This window comes from Marmota marmota, unplaced genomic scaffold, assembly GCF_001458135.2.
Source record: "Marmota marmota marmota unplaced genomic scaffold, marMar, whole genome shotgun sequence".
Classification (NCBI taxonomy): domain Eukaryota; kingdom Metazoa; phylum Chordata; class Mammalia; order Rodentia; family Sciuridae; genus Marmota; species Marmota marmota.
In genome coordinates this window covers 1,420,918-1,440,496 of record NW_026000005.1, presented here as the reverse complement: position 1 = coordinate 1,440,496, position 19,579 = coordinate 1,420,918, and the positions used below count along the sequence as shown (strand labels likewise).

At 36.0% G+C, this 19,579-nt stretch overlaps 1 protein-coding gene across 3 annotated transcripts in view; it reads left to right on the top strand.

Annotated features, from left to right (window-relative positions):
* Sestd1 (SEC14 and spectrin domain containing 1) overlaps positions 1-19,579 on the top strand; it is a 119,982-nt gene that overhangs the window by 88,935 nt on the left and 11,468 nt on the right. For 2 of the 3 annotated variants that reach the window (XM_015481111.2, XM_048808100.1), the window contains 7 exons: positions 2,228-2,350; positions 10,108-10,302; positions 10,826-10,940; positions 12,327-12,486; positions 16,601-16,682; positions 17,379-17,501; positions 18,251-18,442. In XM_015481111.2, the coding sequence (XP_015336597.2) occupies positions 2,228-2,350; positions 10,108-10,302; positions 10,826-10,940; positions 12,327-12,486; positions 16,601-16,682; positions 17,379-17,501; positions 18,251-18,442 (990 nt within the window). Of the gene's footprint in view, positions 1-2,227; positions 2,351-10,107; positions 10,303-10,825; positions 10,941-12,326; positions 12,487-16,600; positions 16,683-17,378; positions 17,596-18,250; positions 18,443-19,579 lie in introns of those variants that run through there. The other variant, XM_048808101.1, reaches the window with a different exon arrangement.

Below are 19,579 nucleotides of genomic sequence, written 5' to 3'. Positions count from 1 at the left end.
TATAAGGTGAGGAACAAAAGTTTTTTGACTAGTGGGAGCAGAGCCAGAATTCAGCATTTAGATTCGTGCGTAGTGCCTCTCTAATACCAAACTGTTCATCTGTCTCTTTTGTTAAAGAGTGATATGACAGGCTAATAGAGAGACACAGGATGTTAGTACCATGCCCTTCTGAAGACAGCGCATACGAAAGGTTAAAAAAGAAAAAATGGAGATGTTGAAGGACAAACCAACCTTTGCATTCTAAAGAGAATCTGAGGATAGCTTGCCTATGAATTTAGTACTCTGAAAATATAGTTTAATCAAGAGAAAGTTCCACTACTTAGGGCTATTCCAGTGAGTCAACAGTTCTATCCTTTGACTCTTTTGTTTTTGAGGGGTTTTTTTTATTATTTCATTGTCATTGGATGAAAGAAGTTCTGTATCAGAAAACTGTCATAGGAAAATGATATAGAATTAGAGAAAATACCATGTGTAATTGCTATCTATTTTTTTAATCACATTGCTTAGAATTGATGTAGAGTGGAAACACTTTAAATGTCCAACAATAAGAATGTAGCAGATATAATGGTTATTTAAGGTACCATATTTCTTAGTGCCTAATATTGGTTGGTTGAGTGGCTGGCTGGCTGGCTGGCTGGTTGGTTAGGTGGGAGAGAGGCAGGTAGACAAGCAAATAGGTTGATATTCTTAAAAAAGAGACTCTTGAAATCACTGAAAATTGTAATAACTGTAGCCACTTGGAAACTCATTAGAGTATGATAGTTTAATGATAAGTGAAAAATACAGGATAGAACTTACACTCTGAGAACTGACTGTAGCAACCCAATCTGGAGGAGTATATGAAAACTATGTGAAAAATTAATGGAAGAAAATACACATGACTGTTTTTTATGATGTCCTTTTATATAATCATAAAAAATAAAGATGTGTGTACTGTTAGGTTTAAAAACCAGACAATGTAAAGCTGGTGATATGATAGAGTGCACTGTGGAGCTACTGGCTGTGTTGACACAGTTCTAAGGCAAGCCTGTCCATGCAGACCCTCATAGTAAGCTGCCTTCACTCCTTGGGAGCTATCATAAGTTTAGATTTAAGGCATAAAATTACATATAATTTTGAATTTCTTATTCTAATGAAGCAACAGGTAAATTTCAGCAGTAGTGTTTTCTTTGGTTAAAATTCCTTCATGGCATGATTGTGTGTGTAGAGTGTAGACTTAATAAAACTGCTGAGTATTTGTTCTTTGCCTAACTGTCTAGCTTTGCTCTCCTGAGAACCTGATAAAAATTGAAATGTCACCTATGTTATCAGGTAGTATTGCTTATAGTAAAAATTACCCCAGTTCTGGAACTGGGAGAACTATACTATTTGATGGAAGGCCGAACTGGGGGCATCCATGAATTCAGTTGACACTCATAATGGGTGTGGCCCCGAGGGATGTGAACTTTTCATGGTGGAGTGACTCCTGTGTCTCTCCCATGTGGACAGAAAAGGGACTTGGGAGAAGAGGAACTCCTAAAGTGCCACCCAGGATCAACTATAGCTGTACGCCTTCCCCTCTATCCTGGGTGGACTGGAGCTGGTGGGATTTCTGATGGGTCTGAACGTTTAGTTGATCCTAAGAAAGCACCTAAAGGTATTATAATATAATTCTGTAGTTAGTTTTTTAATTTTCTTTTCAAAGTGAGAAAGTAGTATTTTAGCTTTGTTAGTTCATCTAATTTTTTTTTTTTTTCAGTGCTTAGGGAAGAACATTAGACCAGATAACACAGGTTTTAGTCCTATTTTTTTTTAGTAATGGGTTATGTTACCTTGGGGAAGTCATTTAGTCTCCCTGAAACTCAATTTTCTTAAGTGTTAGATAACCTTGACCAATGTCATTTCTGATTTCCCTTTCAACTCTAAATTCTGTAGTTTTCTGATTGTCTTATCATAAGTTAATTTTTAATCCTCTTTTATAGAACCATTCCAGATTTCTTTTTAGCTAGACAAATGATCAGATAACTGTAAGCCTAAGGCTACAGTGTACATCTTTCAAAGTGTAAATTTTGGAAATGTCATATTATAACTGTGTAATTCCGAAAGAAATGTTTATTACTTATGTAGTAGAACTTAAAGAATTTCTGTTTAAAATACTTAAGGAATTTGGGGGAGAGAAAACCAGTTAGACTGAAAATTTGAAAAGCCTTTGATTATTCTAAAATTTCATCTCAACTTTCATTTACAGGTTGTGAACTGGCTGGAAGGACCTGGATCAGAACAACTGAGAGCCCAGTGGGGGATTGGTGACTCTATTAGGGCTTCCCAGGCCCTACAGCAGAAGCATGAAGAGATCGAGAGCCAGCACAGTGTGAGAGGCTTTTTCCTCTGCAAGTTACAGTGCAGTTATTCTTGTGCATAATTAGCATAGGTGGTACTAAGTGCTAAGCTGCTGTTAACTTTGTATAGGGGCCTAGAATACAGTTTATTGAATCCTTAGAGGTTATAAGTTTTCATTTTGACCACTTAGTGTACGTTAATTCGAAGGTTGGTTTAGGTTTTACCTGCAATGCAGTTTCATTTTATTGTTACCTCTCTAACACAGTGTAGATGAAATTTTAAAAGCTATAGTGATGGAAAAAAAAAATAGAGTACAAAAATAGAGCCTTCATCACTAGTCCCTTCAATAGAAAAGTCTGTTCTTAAAATCCTAGAGGAAGGCCTTCCCTACTTCATTGGGAGCATGCTGTACAACTAAATGCTGGGAATACCACCAGGACTGCAGTGTTACACACAGCTGATGGAGAGGGAGTACAGAGGAGGCAGAGTATCTTCCATTCTCTGTGCATTAGGGGTGACATTTGTAATTGTGAAGGGAATAATTAGACAGATCACAGGTATGGATTGGGAAATAAATCAATCCTTATTCAGATTATAGATAAAATTATTCAAGAGAATTTAAAGTGCAACAACTTGCTATGTGGAAGAAACAGATGTTTATTAAGCTCATGCTTGGTTATAGTTAGTTCTGTATGTGGAGAAAGTAGTCATATAGTTTGTAGATTAGCTAGTTCATCCCCCCTCCCTGAAGCCATATTTCTTTTTATGGTAATTTTAAATAGATTGAATACAAAATTGGAAATATAAAATTTGATCCATTAAATTCTATCTCCTTGGTCTATCCATCTTCAAAAATTGATCAGTAATAGTGTTAAACTCTGGAACAGGTGAGTTTGAAGGGTCATTGAAACATTATATTTTCACAGTGTGTTTCTTTACCCATTAACTCCTCTACTTGAAGTGGTAATAAAAGTTGAACAGTTAAGAAATATATATTTTAACTAAGTATGGTTAAAGAATAAATAATATTCTTTGCGAATAAATTTGAGTAAATCTCATCTTTATTAGAGCTATATTTTAATAATCACTTTATTTTTAAGGAGATACATTCTGTTTACTTTCCTCATATTGCTTTTTTTAGTAATCTTTCTCCAATTAGGTTTTTTTTTTTTTCCTCCCCCAGTCAGGCTTAACTGTCAGTGGCACTGGCCGATAATCTACATAACATAGCCTAAAGGAGTTGTAGTCTAGCCGAGACAATAATATGTAGAAAGAGCTATCACAAGATTTGGAAATCATATAAAGATAGTACATAGGTAGTCTAACATTTCTAATTAGTACCTGTAAGAGACTTGGAAAAATTAAATCCTGGGCTGGGGTGGTAACTCAGTGGTAGAACACTTGCCTAGCCCATGTGAGGCACTGAGTTTGATCCTCAGCACCCCATAAAATAAATAAATAAAATAAAGGTATTGTGTCCATTTATAACTAAAAAAAAAAAGAAAGAAAAAAAATTAAATCCCATATAGTTTATCCATTTCACAGGTTCCAATATGGTTCTTCGTTTTATGGTAAAAAATTAGAATAATTTATATTTGATTTATAAACCCTGTTCCTGAAGTTATGATCTTTTAATTATCTTGTACTTTTAAAAATATTTTTTATTGTATGGACATAATACTTTTATTTATTTATTCTTATGTGGTGCTGAGGATTGAACTCAGTGCCTCACCTATACTAGGCAAGTGCTCTACCACTGAGCTACAGCCCCAGCCCTCTCTTAGGCTTTTAAAATACTGTTGATATTTTCTACATGGATTATGATTTATTTGATTATTCTGGGTGAAACATGTTACTGTAGTATAGATGGTTTCTATAATTTGTTTCCCTGTAAATTTTTGAAAGCAGTATTTGCATAGAATATCAGATTTTATTTAAGAGAATTTAGTCACCAAGTGTTCTGAAAGTCCTCTTAGTAAGGATACATGATACTTGAGGAGCCCAAAGATAGGGTTTATATATGTACTTATTATTTTTAAAAGATACCAAGAGAGTTATAGTTAGAAATTGGATTCTACATATATCATGTATAAATTCACAAAAAGTATTGGAATTACATTTTATATTGTATGTTGTGTGGGTGAAATTACCATTGACATACATAGAGACCCCTGTGTTTAAATGTTTGTTTATGTATACTTTTTATATGAATTTTTAAAATCAGCTTAAAAATAAATTATGTATGGGTATCTCTTTTCATGTGCTTAAGCTTACTTATAATGTGGAAAAGATATACAGAACTTTTATATTGGAAAGGACCTTATAAACTAAAATATCCCTTTCTTATTTTATAGATGAAGAAACAGACTTTTTTTTAAATCAATAAGTTGCTAGACTAGGTTAAAAACATAGACATCCTGATATCTAGGTAGGATCCCTTCACTCTGTCTCTCTCTTAGGGAAAGCTACTAAATTGCATGGATATGCTTAAGATACAATGTATGTATGTATGTATCTATATTCTCTTGCTATTTGAGGACACACATACACATTTTTTAAAATATTTATTTTTTCGTTGTAGTTGGACACAATACATTTATTTTATTTGTTTATTTTTATGTGATGCTAAGGATCGAGCCCAGAGTCTCACATTTGCTGGGTGAGAACTCTACCACTGAGCCACAACCCCAGCCCCATGCACATATTTTGACATCTGTATTCATAGATCTGGACCCCAGAGGAAAAAATATACTCTTGATTTATTGTGGATTTTGTTTCCTTAAATCATGTGTGATATTTGGGATATTGGAAAATTGGAGGGTGGGGACATATTGAATTGGAATATAGTTGAAACAGGATTGACCACAAGTGGGTAATTATTGAAGCTAGATTGCACATGGGGCTTCATTATGCTATTCTTTCCACTTTTGAATAGATAAAAATTTTCCATTCTTTAAAAGGTTTAAGAAAAGATAATTGCATTGTTTTAGCCAGTAGGTGGCACTGCATTCATTGTCACCTTAGAATTGTAATGCATTCCACTGTCATATGTAAATTTAAAAAATTTAAAATAAAAAGACTAGGTTGGTGCTGGATGAATGTTAATATATGATGTTTAAGATATTCTAATACTTCTTTTCTCTATTAGTAAAACAACAGCTTCAAGTATTTACTGGAATTGTTCAGGTCTTAGGAAATTTCTAGTATTGATAGTTAACAAGGGTAGAATTTGGAAAACTTTAATAGACCATTTTGTATTGAAGTACCATGTCAAGTATTATGTTTTCCATTCCACATGAAAGTGTAATGCAGAATAAAGCTATCAACTCAAATTTATTAGGATATTCAGCACTAATATAGAAAAATGAAAATCCTCCTGATTTGTAGTTATTTGTGAAGGACCGTGAATTAGAAGTTTGCTTGGTTTTTGAATACAACCCAACAAAAAATATCAAAGTGAATAGAAGTGATTGTAGAGTCTGTTTATAAATCTCAAAATATTTGACTACAATGATAAATATACTTTTACATTTGGGTAGGGTAGGAGTGTGTTGGGAAGAGCACATGCTGGTGCTGTTGCACACGCCTGTAATCTCAGAGGCTGAGACAGAAGGATCACAAGTTCAAAGCCAGCCTCAGCAATAGCTAGGTGCTAAGCAACTCAGTGAGAACCTGTCTCTAGATAAAATACAAAATAGGGCTGGGGATGCATCTCAGTGGTCGAGTGCCCCTGAGTTCAATCCCTGGCACACACACACAAAAATACATAGCAGGAGAGTGTAGAAGCATGCATTTCCGAAGCTGCTTCTGCATTCTGTCACTGTCCCACCTTCCCACAGTGCTGACTTCTGCCTCCAAAGGGCCCTGTGCTGGTGTGTGGAGCCTAATAGATGGTAATGGAGCAGGTTTACTTGACACATCAAGACCTCTTTGTCCTCAGTATATATTCTAAGTGTATAACATAGCCTGGGTTGGCAGTATTTCTTTCCTCCCAGACTGGGATTCCTGTTCTTGGTTTAAAGTGCAAAGTGCAAATGATCATTTCACCAACTATGTATTGACACTGGCTCAACCACAATCATAGTGTCAGTCCTGGCTGTTCATGTTCTAACATTCAAATGCTTTCCCTACTTATCATCTTTTTTTTTTTAAGAGAGAGAGAATTTTTAATATTTATTTTTTAGTTTTCGGTGGACACAACATCTTTATTTTATTTTTATGTGGTGCTGAGGATCAAACCCAGCGCCTGCGCATGCTTGAGCCACATCCCCAGCCCTCTACTTATCATCTTAATCCAAACCCCAAATCTTGGTGTTGACTTTTTATTTTGCTATAAATTAATAAATTTCAACACAGTAAATGTGTATGAACAGAGTACAAGAATGGCCATAGTAAATTGAATGCAGCTGTTTACCTAAGGTTATATACATTCTATTTTTATGAAGAAACATTATGCCTAATTTTAAACACATACATATATGTAAGCCAGACCCCCCCCATCCTCAGTCCCACATAGGTATAGAGTTTGTCATTTATTTATGACACACTCAAAAGTAACATCAGTAACTCCAATTCTAGGCATTAATTTATTGAGACATATTAGTCTTTATATTGTATTTACATCCCTGGTCACATTGCTAGAATTTACATGTATTTTAAGGTTTCAAACCAGGGCAAAAATCAGCTTCACAGTGGTGGTTCTTAAACATTAATGGTCAAGAATTATCAGAGGTGCTTGTTAAAAATGCAATTTCCAGGGCCCCACCCCAAGAGACTCAGAGGCTGAGGGAAGAACTTGGGTATTTTGATGAACACCCAGGTGTTCTAGTGTAAGTAGTTCTCACTGAGAAGTGCCATCCTGGAATTCTGATCCTTTAGTTTACTACTTTTCTCAGAATCATTGCCACTACTTCAGAGATTTGGATATCTTTATTTAGAGCATTTAGTTAAATTTTAATTACTAAAGATATGAGATATGAGACCATGACAGTGATAATTTTCTCAGGTAATATTCTATACTTTTTAAATTGTCAGGCTGCTTAATCATTGTGATAACTGTAGTTTTACAAGTATTTTATGTATGTTATTTGATGAAATTCTTACAGCAACTAATAAAGTAAGTATAGCAGGTGTTACTATCACCATTGAATGGAGCAGGTTTCTTAAATTTTGTACCACTAACACTTAAGGCCAGATACAAAATCGTTGTAGGGGCCGGCCTGTGCATTGCAGGACATGTATCCATAACACTAGTCTTATCTGTTAGATGGAGCAGCATCCCTCCTCCTTACTTGGGGTAACCAAACATTCCATGTGAGGCAGAATAATACACTGTTTCCTCTATGATTTAATGCCAACAAATCTACAGTGTTTTCTGTGCTTAATGCATTCATTCAGCACGTTAATCGAGCACATATGATATGCCACAGGTTGTTTTAGGCTCTTAGGTTATTGCACAGGATTACCATATGGAATTATAATCATGATGGAGAGGTAAGGAGTAGAGAGGCACTAAAGGTATGGCATTTAAGAAAGCCTCCTCTGAGGAAATGACATTTAATCAGAAACCTCAAGTTGGTATGGAGTAATCCAAGCAAAGGGCCCTCTAGATAGAGGGTATAGCGTGGAAGCACCTCAAGGCAGGAATATGACTAAAGAACAATGAGAAGGTGGACATCACTGGAGTACCGGGAGCAAGACAGAGAGTCACAGAAAATGAGAGGAAGTTAGGGGCCAAAATAAGTAATGTCTTTTTAACCCATGAGCAGGAGCTTAAAGTTTATTTTAAATGTTACATGAGATCAGTGGAGAGGTTTTTGAGACAAAAAATTGATTTATGTTTTGAAAAGATCACTGGCTATCGGGTGGATATAGGGAGGGGGGACAAGCAGCGTAAATGGAAGACTGGAGCTCTTGGAGTGGAGGTGGCAGAAGTGGTAGGAAGTGTTGGGCTCCCGAGGTTGAACCAGCAATTCTTGCTGGTGGAAGACTCAAGCTCTGGGAATTTTTTGGTAACTTGACAAGATTGGTTTTAGAAGAGTGGGAAATACAAAATCCTGACTTAGAATGAATTTTAAAAGAATAGGGAATGAAACAAAGAATATTATCTTTTAAGGAAAGTTTTTTTTTTGTTTGTTTTTTGAGGTTTAATGTACAGAATTTTAAAATGTATAGATCCTAAAGCGTGTATTTTGTTCAGGATAGGTGTTACAGCTTGCTTATGTGCTGATGGAAATAATCCAGTTGAAACAGAAGAATTGATCAGAGAGAAAGAGATGATAGTTGCAAGAGCAGAGTTGTGCACAGGCAGCAGAAGAGAGGGTATCATGCTCTGGAGGAGTGTTGGCCTCAGGAGCAGGGCCCCTATAGAGTGGGGAGGCAGAGCACAGGGCTATAGGAGGGAAGGTTGTAGATTTGTTGGTGGGAAGATGAGACTGTTCTCTTTTAATTGCATCCAGAGAATTAAGAAGTTCTTCTAGAGTAAAGAGGTAAAAAGGGAGTTGGAGACTTAAGGAGTGAAAAAAAAAAAAATCACGAGAATGGGAAAGTGAATTGCTTAGAGAAACCTGCAAGGATTACTGAACCTCTGTTTGAGATTATTTAGCTATAACTTAAAAAAAAATATGCACAGACCATCCGTCATGTATCACTTAATTGGAGCATACTCTAAGAAATGCATCATTAGGTGATTTTGTTGCTGAATGAGCAACATAGAGTGCACTTACAGGAACTAGGACAATTATGATGTCGCCAGTCTGTGTAGTCTTACAGAACCACCATCACATGTGTGGTCCATCGTTGACGGATGATATGCAGGGCATGTCTGTGGTGGTTTTTACCTAGCTGTGTTCAGCCACTCTGGTACAGGCACACAGTAGGCAGAGAAGCCAGGTTTGAGGTTTCAGTAGGTGAATTTGATGGAAGGAAGGAGGGCAGGTGTGGTGGGCCAGGGTTGTATGTCGGGAGGTGGTTGTAGCTTCTGACCAAGGGTGAGAGGCTGCCAAGTGCTGCAGTGTCAGACATGAAAGGAGAATAAATCAGTGGACCTCTGGGGGTGTAGCTAAAAGAAGGGCATTGGAGTCAGTATCTGATGAAAGAATGGAATTCACAAAAGTGAGAGTTTAGAGTTGCATAGTAAGCAGTACATGATGACAGGCTTTTAGGGCCAGTGGAGTAGGTAGCTGAGGTGGGGTGAGGATGCAGTAGTGGAAGTGAGGGAAACAGTCGAGGAGCTGAGTCCAGAGTGTTGGTGCATGTGTACATGGAGGCCATCACCAAGAAGGCTGGCACAGAGAGGAATGCAGAGAGGAACCCTCAGGGGGATGAGGGGATACCACAGGAAAGGCTGGAAGGGCGTAATCCAGCATCTTGCATTTCACAGGTTTTCCAGACAAGAGGGGGGAAAAATGGTTTGAAATAGTAATGAGTCAGCCCACTTCTGGGCTTGTGTATGTTGGTGTGGAAATAAAGATAGCAACCAGTTTAGGGGGCTGCAGAGGTAACTGTGCACTGTGAGGGTGAACAGGTTTTACTTACAGCGTATGAAGGAAGGGAATATCTAGAAGCCAGACTGAGGACACAGGAGACTACCATTGGCAGGCAGTGAGCTCCAGGGATCATGATGGACGGATGTGGGGAAGGATAGGGATTTTACATTCTCTACTTAAACAGTGTTGCTTTATAAAAGTGTTCATGTGTATGTTACTTAGTTTGTCTGGAGAAATGATAAAATGTGTCCTCCAGGAGCTAATTTGATCCTTAATATACTTTGTGATATCTCTATTACAGGAATGGTTTGCAGTATATGTGGAGCTTAATCAGCAAATTGCCGCACTCTTGAATGCTGGGGATGAGGAAGATCTTGTGGAACTGAAGTCACTACAGCAACAACTTAGTGATGTTTGTTATCGGCAGGCCAGTCAGCTGGAATTCAGGCAAAATCTCTTACAAGCAGCTCTTGAATTTCATGGTGTTGCACAAGATGTAAGTGTCTACTCTGATCGATTCTCTTTTCCTCAGATAATCTGAACAATCCACACATAATTTTTGCAGGTTTGCATGTCTCCTCTAATTATTTTCCTTGAACAATAATATAATTTACTGGTGGGGGTAACGTGATAAAATTTTCTGATTTAACAAATGATTCTAAGTCATTCTGCATGCAATTAAACCTTTGATTGTCTAACTAAAGTATTCCAAACCAGTAGATATATTTCATTTTGACTGTTCTTCAAAATGTATGCTTTTTAACATAGATGGAAATGGAAGTGTCAATAATTTTTTTGCACTCTGCTGACCTGGATGTTCTCCTTTGTCTTTCTGGCGCATGCATCTGTGTGTTCCATCTTCTAGATAACATGTACTCTGATTATTTGTTCTTGTCTTTTAACAGCATAATGTTTTCAAGTGTAATTGTGATAACCTCATTAGATAAACCTCATTCATCATTAAACACTTTAGATGCTGATTACATCAGGGTTGTCTCTTTGGTGTCCCTCTGCTTTAGTTGTCTCAGCAGTTGGATGGCTTATTAGGGATGTTGTGCGTAGATGTAGCACCAGCTGATGGAGCATCGATTCAGCAAACTTTAAAACTGCTTGAAGAGAAGCTGAAAAGTGTTGGTAAGCAGATTTTAAAAATGCTGAAACATAAGAGTTCTTTTTTAAAAAATATCATTATCATGGTTACACAATTAAGTCAGCTTATACTGAACTAATTATTATTTGCAGGGAACACAGGAAAAAGTAGTATTAAAGGGGTTTTATTCCCTTGAGTGAGTCTAATTTTTGCTAAAAATTTTTACTTTTCATTGTGATTAGGCACTCCTCCCTTCATTGGGCCTTTGGCCTTTTTGTTTACTACAGGTGCTATATCTTGCATATCCTAGGAACAGTGAAATTATTTGTAGTGCATGCATAAACTGTAATTAGTTGTGAAGTGTTCTGTGGTAAACTCTGTATGCCCCGAACTGTGTTTTATGCAATGATTTTTGTTGTTGCTATATCCTAACCTTGTGAAAAAATAGTTGGTTTGGTTCTGTGCATTTGTTTCTCTGCCTGGGAATATGGTCAGGGTTACCTAGTTTCTAAGGAGGGAGTGGTCCCATTTCATTAAGCTAGCTCTTAATGAAAGCTCTGTTACTTTTGTCATCAGGACCTTTTAAACGTTTCCACAGTAAGAAATGCAGTGAACTTTCCTAGGCCAAGATGTGAAAATGGGAAGGGACTGTCCATTGAGGGAAGGAGCAGAGGAAGCAGATGTAGAAAGTGGTGACATGTGATCAAATCAGATTAATTAATTGTGGAAAACAGTTTCAGGGAATTGGTTTCAGAAAAACATTTTTTGTATTGACATTTTATTTGCTTGTAGCCTAATTGTTAGTTTAACAGATGACATACATAGTATATATTCAATACACCAAATGAAATTTATTTTAAAATATCAGTAGTTTCCTTAAGTCATACTTTTCCTTAAAAAAAAAGAAGAGAATTTCTCTACACATGTCTGACTTGGAATATTGTAAATATATCCTAATGTTGCTCCTGTGGTGCGTAAGTTGGGCTTGACTTACAGCGTTCGGCATCCCTTTACACTGATAATACACCATGTGAGTGTCTTGAAATCTCACAAATTTTACACTGTTTTTAAACAACATATTTACATTGTTGTCCTAAAAATAGGAACACATGAAACAGGGAAAAAAATAGAAAAATTTATTTGTCAAAATAGAAATTAACATACTTTCTTCCTGCTTTCAGTTTTTAAAAGAAATTATTATCTATGGAGATTTGTGTTTTAAACATTCCCTTTAGGGAGAATTTGGTTTGAGAGCTCTCCGTTTAAAAGGATTTTATTCCTTGAGATGTTCGGAGGACTCCATCCTAATGTGGTTTAATATATAAAGATTTTATGCTTGGATTCCAAGTGCAGTATCTGCTGAGAGGATTTATTTGAGGGAGGGAAAAACACCTTAGTTAAGAGATTAAATCTAATAACTTTTATTTTAGATGTGGGATTGCAAGGTTTGCGTGAAAAAGGTCAAGGTCTGCTGGATCAGATCTCCAATCAGGCGTCCTGGGCCTATGGAAAGGATGTAACCATTGAAAATAAAGAAAACGTGGACCACATACAAGGAGTGATGGAAGACATGCAACTTAGGAAACAAAGGCAAAGTTTGACTGTTAATGTTAATTTTACCAAGACAACATACTAACTAAAATGAAAAATTGTATAATTTATATTTTACATACAAACTAAAGGTTCTTACCTGTTATATAGTAGGCATGTAATAGGCTTTTGATGAATATAATAGTTATTATATATAATTGTACAACAAATTAATGACAATTTGTTCAATTACCAGGTATCTTTCCCTCTTTTACTTAATAGTGAAATTTTGAGTTATACTAAAGTGCTTAACATTCTGTACCCTAGGACTCTGCTTTGCTTTGCTATAAGAAAATCTTTTTGGAGAAACTTACATTTCCGTTTTAGTTTAGAGTTGCTGTTAAATCTGCCATCTGTATTGATCTAATTCTTCATGTCTGTTTCTTATGAAATGTCACACTTGTTTGTGCTCATGTTTGCTGTACAGGGATTAGACACAGTGGACTAATGTTGATGCTCACTTTGATATAGGACTAGGAATTCAAGGGATTCTTTGAAAACATAATTTGCAACAGCCATTGCAGAGTGAAAGATCAGAATCACATAGGCAAGCGTACATAACCTAGCATGGTTGTATCAAAACTTATACACTTAGAAATGTTGAGGTCATCAACAGAACCTCACAGAAACTCTCCCCTACAAAAGTAGACAGTCACGAGGCTGGAATTCCTTCTGCACTTGTCCTGAATCTGCGGATTCCTCCCCACAAAGGGAGAGCCATCCTCTGAGAAAGGATCCTGCCTTTTAGGTTCTGATTTACCGTCTTCATTAACTCCCTTTCTCTATTCTGAGTCCTGCCCCTCACTTAAATGCTCAACTGTCTCCTGTTGGAATATAATGAAGTACGTTCCTGGTATGACTGAATGAAGAGGTCCATCTTCCTTTCATCCCTTTGTCTTCTGGCATTAAGCTCTTCCTCACAGCTAAGTTGTTTGCAGGTCTAAACTGCATTCCTTACTAACTCCACCTTACTTTTTATCCTCTTGAGCCTGACTTCTGACCTCCACTTCACTCCTTTTGTTCTCATTGGTGTTACCAACAAGACCTTATGTGATAAACATTGATCTTGTTCAAAATCCAGAGAATGTTTTAGTCCGATCTGCTTGATTATGAATGGCACTGGACACAGCTTATAGGTTCTCTTCCAGACTCCCTGACAGCTGTGTCTTTCTGAAACCATGGTCCTCCTCCTGGCACTGTTTCTTGTTAATTTTCTTCTCAGATTTCTTGTTCTGTAACTAAACACTGCTTCCAGGGCTTGTTCTGAGGCCAAATTCTCTTCTTATTTGCTCTCTCTGCAAATCTCACTACTTTAATGATTTTTAAAAATATCATGTGGTTGGATAGTTGCAGCACTTTCTAAGCCCTCTCCTGTGCTCCAGACTCAGTTCCGGTCACCTGCTCCATGTCTCCAGTGGGATGCTCTATGTGCTCCTCCAAGCCTGTTATCTTCAGATTAGAATCGTTTTCTATATTTTTTTAGTTTCATTGATTTTATTTTTTTAAATACACGACAGTGGAATGCATTACAATTCTTATTAACACATATAGAGTACAGTTTTTCATATTTTTGTATAAAGAGTATGTTTACACTAGTTCATGCCTTTATACATGTACTTTGTTGTTGTTTTTTTGTATTATAATTCTTATTACACAAATATACCACAATTTTTCATATCTCTGTTGGTATATAAAGTATGTTGACACCCAATTTGAGAAACATTTTCCTCCAAAACTTGTTCCATGCTTTGAATTTCTTATTCAGGGTAAAATTACTGTCAGCTACAAAACATGGAATTTATCCTAAAGTCCTTCATCTTCCTCATTCCTTATACCTAGTCAAATATTCAAGTGTTGTTGTTGCTGAATCCCACGATTTTTTGTTCAATATTTTAGATCTCAAGTTCCGCTGGTCTTGCTCTTCTTCAGTCTGGTATGCAGGAGTAATCCGCATGGAGTACAAGAATGGTGTTAAACCTCCTTCTGGGACTTTCTCTTTTTTCAGATGAAGTACAGTCTTACTGGAATGGCTGGAGACCTTTTCTTATCCACTTCTGCAGAGTCTCATGCTTTTCTAACTTTCCCACTAAATTGTATGGTTCTTTTCAGTTTCCTTGAGAACATCACGTTGTTTCATCCATCACCGAGAGTATTGCTTTTCTCGTTTTCTATCTAGCAGATTCCTACTTATCTTCCAAGACTCAGATAGACTTATCTTAGGAAGTCTTAGGATTTCTAAGGCAGGTTAGTCACTTACTCCAATTAAACCTTTTTTGTGACTCCATTATATCATTTGTCACATTGTATAAAGTTCATCTCCCAAATTGGAACTATCTTTTTAAAATTTTTTTTAAATTTTTTTAGTTATACATAACAGTAGAAAGTCTTTCAACATATCATATATACATGGAGATAACTTCCTATGTTTGTGGTCATACGTGATGTGGAGTTACACTAGGTTGTGTATTCATATATGAACATATGAAAGTTGTGTCTGATTCATTCTACTGTCTTTCCCATCCCCCCTCCCCTTATTCTCACTCTGCCCTGTCCAATTTAGACCTTCGCACACATTCACCCCCCATTATGAGTATCATCTTTATATCAGAGAGAACATTCAGCCTCTGATTTTTGGGATTGGCTTCTTTCACTTAGCATGATAGTCTCCAATTTCATCCATAAATGGCAAGTGCCATAATGTCATTCTTCTTTATGGCTGAATAATATTCCATATGGATATATACCACGTTTTCTTTCTCCAGTCATCTGTCAGAGGGCACCTAGGTTGGTTCCATAGTTTAGCTATTGTGAATTGAGGTGCTATAAACATTGATTTTGCCATGTCACTATAGTATGCTGATTTTAAGTCCTTTGAGTACATGCTGAGGACTGGGATAACTGGGTCAAATGATGGTTCCAGTCCAAGTTTTCTGAGGAATCTCCATGCTTCTTCCAAGTTGGAACTATTTTAATAGCAGAGAAAATGTTTCATTTTCCCTATAACCTGGTACAACTCTTGAATATATATTTTGATATCTTTATCATTTAGGTGTCTTACATTAAGTTCATTTGGCTTATCTTCTTGATGATAAGTTTCAGATTTTAAAAATAATTATCATCACTTCTCTTTAATACCTTATAGAATTACTTTACACAAGTTGCATCTTAATATTATGCTATGACTTTTATTGATACTATCTCCCTAATAGCCTGTGATAACTCTGGAAGGACCATTCTTTGTTGTTATTAAGCTTTCTTTAAGGACATCAACTGTAGGAGAGCCCAGTGCCTGTTGGGTAACTTCTTGTTGATATTTGGGACTGCAATAGGAGTCCCCCTTATCCTCTGCAGCACGTGAATTGCATGGGAGTGAAGGAAATTGGTCAGAGTTGAGATAGATCAAGATACTTTTATTGTTTCAGCCATATATTATCCAAGCACACTGCAGAGAGATTAGAAAATGCTCTGAATTGTGTTCCTTTCACCCAAACATCAATGGAGTTCTTTCCCCCCCTTTAAGAATGTAAATGGAGAGTTTAAAAAGGAATTCAGTTTTAACTATTATTCCAGCTAGTATAATTCAGTGAAAAGTATTAATTTAAAAAATTTTCCTTGGAATATTATCCCTAAAGCTAGTAGTTGAGAAACTTCACATTTTTTAAAAGATTTTTTTAAAGATGGACACAATATCTTTATTTTATTTATTTTTATGTGGTGCTGAGGATTGAACCCAGGGCCTCACATGTGTGAGGCAAGTGCTTTACAGCTGAGCTATAACCCCAGCCCTGAGAAACTTCATATTTTTATCAATGAAGCTTGTTTGATGCTAATTGTCAGTGGCAGTTTGTTTGGGTTGTAGTTACTATTGCATTTATACTTTGCTTCAATATTTTACAGAATCTATGCTATCCTCAAAAGGGTTTGTCTTTCAGGTATTTTGAGGTTTTGATGTAACATAGATATAGAATAGATATCCTTAAACTTACAAAGCAACACATGCAGTTTCCATAGTGTAGGACTAAATATTTTAGTATATTATAAAACACATGTACCAGATGATGATGTTATTGTGGAAACCAAAACAATAGACTAAATGTATGTTTGGATTTATTAGATGTGAAGACATGGTAGATGTGCGAAGGTTAAAGATGCTTCAGATGGTGCAGCTGTTTAAATGTGAAGAAGATGCTGCTCAGGTAAGGACCAGATGGCCACATTATATGGCTATCACTTCTTAGAAGAACAATTTCATCTAACTGTGAACAAAAGTATACTTCTTATGTTCCTAAGAAAGTAAATTCTTAATCAAATATAGCTTATCCTGTTGAAGAATAAAATTTGGTTCTTCTAGCTAGCTTACTGATTTCATTTGGCTTATCCTCTTGATGAAATCCTCTATTGTGTTAGAGATTGGAATTATTTATTAATATTATTATTGACTAGTAGTTTGTTAGTTACATTCCAGAATAAAGGCAATTGTAGCACATTGCTTTCTAACCCACAGGAGAACTTCCAATGCTAGACAGTTTGATATTTTTATGAAGTTAGTATTAGAACATTCTTTCATCTTGATGTAGAAGAATTTATGATTTTTAACAGTGACATGCATCTGTAATGAGATCCTAGTAAGTCTGTTCTACAGAAATGCATGATATTCTATTATGTGATGTGTATTTTAAGAGTGCTTCTGTAGTAGGCTTTGCCTTCAGAGTTTAAGAACATTTGAGAGTAGGAGAAGAATCTGAGGAGCACTGGATCAAATGAGCCATTGAGAACTAGTTATAATTAATGGACTAACCAACCATAGTATAGCAGTTTTTGTATATGTGATGTTTTGATGTAAGTAATAAAGAATTATGAATGCAGCTTCACTGTTTTGTATTTTTATTTAGGCGGTTGAATGGCTAAGTGAACTTCTGGATGCTCTACTTAAGACCCACATCAGATTGGGTGATGATGCTCAGGAAACGAAAGTTTTACTGGAAAAGCATAGAAAATTTGTTGATGTTGCACAGGTGCAGAACTGGTTATCTTCCTTTTCTACAAGCTCAGTGTTTGAATAGCTTTCTGCATGATTATAATGTAACTTAACCCTCCAAGTCCAAGAAGGTTAGTTTTGTTATTCCAGAAATATCACAGAATTAAGAAAATGTCAGCTGGTGCATCAAAACTAGCCTGCATAAACTTGAGAGGGTTTAAATTGCCACAAACACAGGTTCTGTATGCTCCCTCTGATATATGTTACACGTTATGGTATTTTTAAGACAATCCAATTATTCATTCATAGAAGCTAATACGAAATGTATATTAATAGCACTAAATTAGAAACCCCACTTTTTGTATTTGACTTATGTTAGCACAATAATACAAAGTTGGTTTTGTGCTGAAAAGTATCTTAATGTATTTTCCCTATTGATTTCATTCACATTGTAATAGGTAGTGCTTCCTATGTGGACTATCATGAGACTAGTTTCACTCACTTGTTTTGGTAATTAATGAGCTGTGGAATTTTGCCAGTGGAATTTAGCAGAGATGGGGAAAACCTTAAAAAAAAAAGAAGAAGAAGAAACTTATAAACTAAAAATATTACTTCCCCTTCATTACTTATGCATGTAGATCATTTATAGTAATAAGTGACACTAGATTCATTCAGCATTAATTTCCAGTGGTCTTACTTAATTGCAACCAGTCTCCCAAAACCTTTCCCCTCCTCTTCAGAATTCTTTTATTATAATTCTATGTTTCCTTTTTTTTTTTTTTTTAGAGTACTTATGATTATGGTAGACAGTTGCTGCAGGCCACAGTTGTGTTGTGCCAGTCTTTACGATGCACCTCTCGGTCTTCTGGGGACACACTTCCTCGACTGAACAGGGTGTGGAAACAGTTTACAATAGCGTCCGAAGAGAGAGTACATAGGTTGGAAATGGCCATTGCATTTCACTCAAATGCTGAAAAGGTTTGCCCCTTTTGAAATGTAATCTCAGTATTATTTATTGTATATGTTTAAAATGTATATATTAATAATGTAATGTTCAGATTAATCTATTGGTTAAAAATTGTATGAGTTTCATTATTAACATTGGTTTATATAAAATACATGGTCTTATATGTCCAAATTAAATTTCCTTAATCCACTCGAGTGTTGGAGGACTATGGTTGGAGAACCCCAGAACCTCACTTTGCTCTGCTCCTCTCCTCACTTTGCTCTGCTCCTCTCCTCTCCGAGCTGATGTCCACAGGTGCTCTGTTCTCTAGAGTGTCATTACATCAGTCTCTTTCTTTATGCCAGGAAAGGAAACTTGGCTTTGACAACAAGTACTAATTGTCACTTTCTTTTAAACTGGTGATTCAGCCCAGGGCACTTTGCCACTAAGCTACATCCCCAGCCTTTTGCCTTTTTAAAAAATTTTATTTTGAAACGGGATCTTGCCAAGTTGCCAAGGCTGGTGTCCAACTGCAGTCCTCTTGCCTCTTGTCTCAACCTTCTGAGTTGCTGGGATTATAGGCCTGCACCACCACATCTGGCTAATTGTCACAAATTTTTAAAAAGTCACTTTGTGATTTTATAACTTAAGGTATAGGCTGTTCAACTAAAATAATGAGAATAGGAATTAAAAGAAGAAAAAAACCTTTTTCCATATGTTATCTCTATACTTCATTCCCTAATTTATTATTCATTGAATTCCAGAAACCAACAGTAAAATTTATAGTTTCATTTGGACACATTTACTTGGGATGGGCAGATTTTTAATAGAATCTTTTTCTTACAGATTGTACCCAGCCTTACATTTCCATTCTGAAGAGGAGCTTTGCTTTATAGTTAACTGTGTTCTGATTTCTTAACATTGAAAGTTTATCTATATGGATGTTAAATATATTTTAAGATACCCTGCATATGTTTAAAAATGTGTTAATTCTAATAATGTAATTATCTGATTAATCTATTTGTTAAATTTTGTATGAATTCCATTATTGACATTTGTCTGCATATACTAACTACCTTGTCTTAGATGTCCAAGTTAAATTTCCTTAATCCACACTAGGAAAACCTAAGTTGTGATGCCTAAGTGGCAGCCTGGTCTGTAGAACAGAA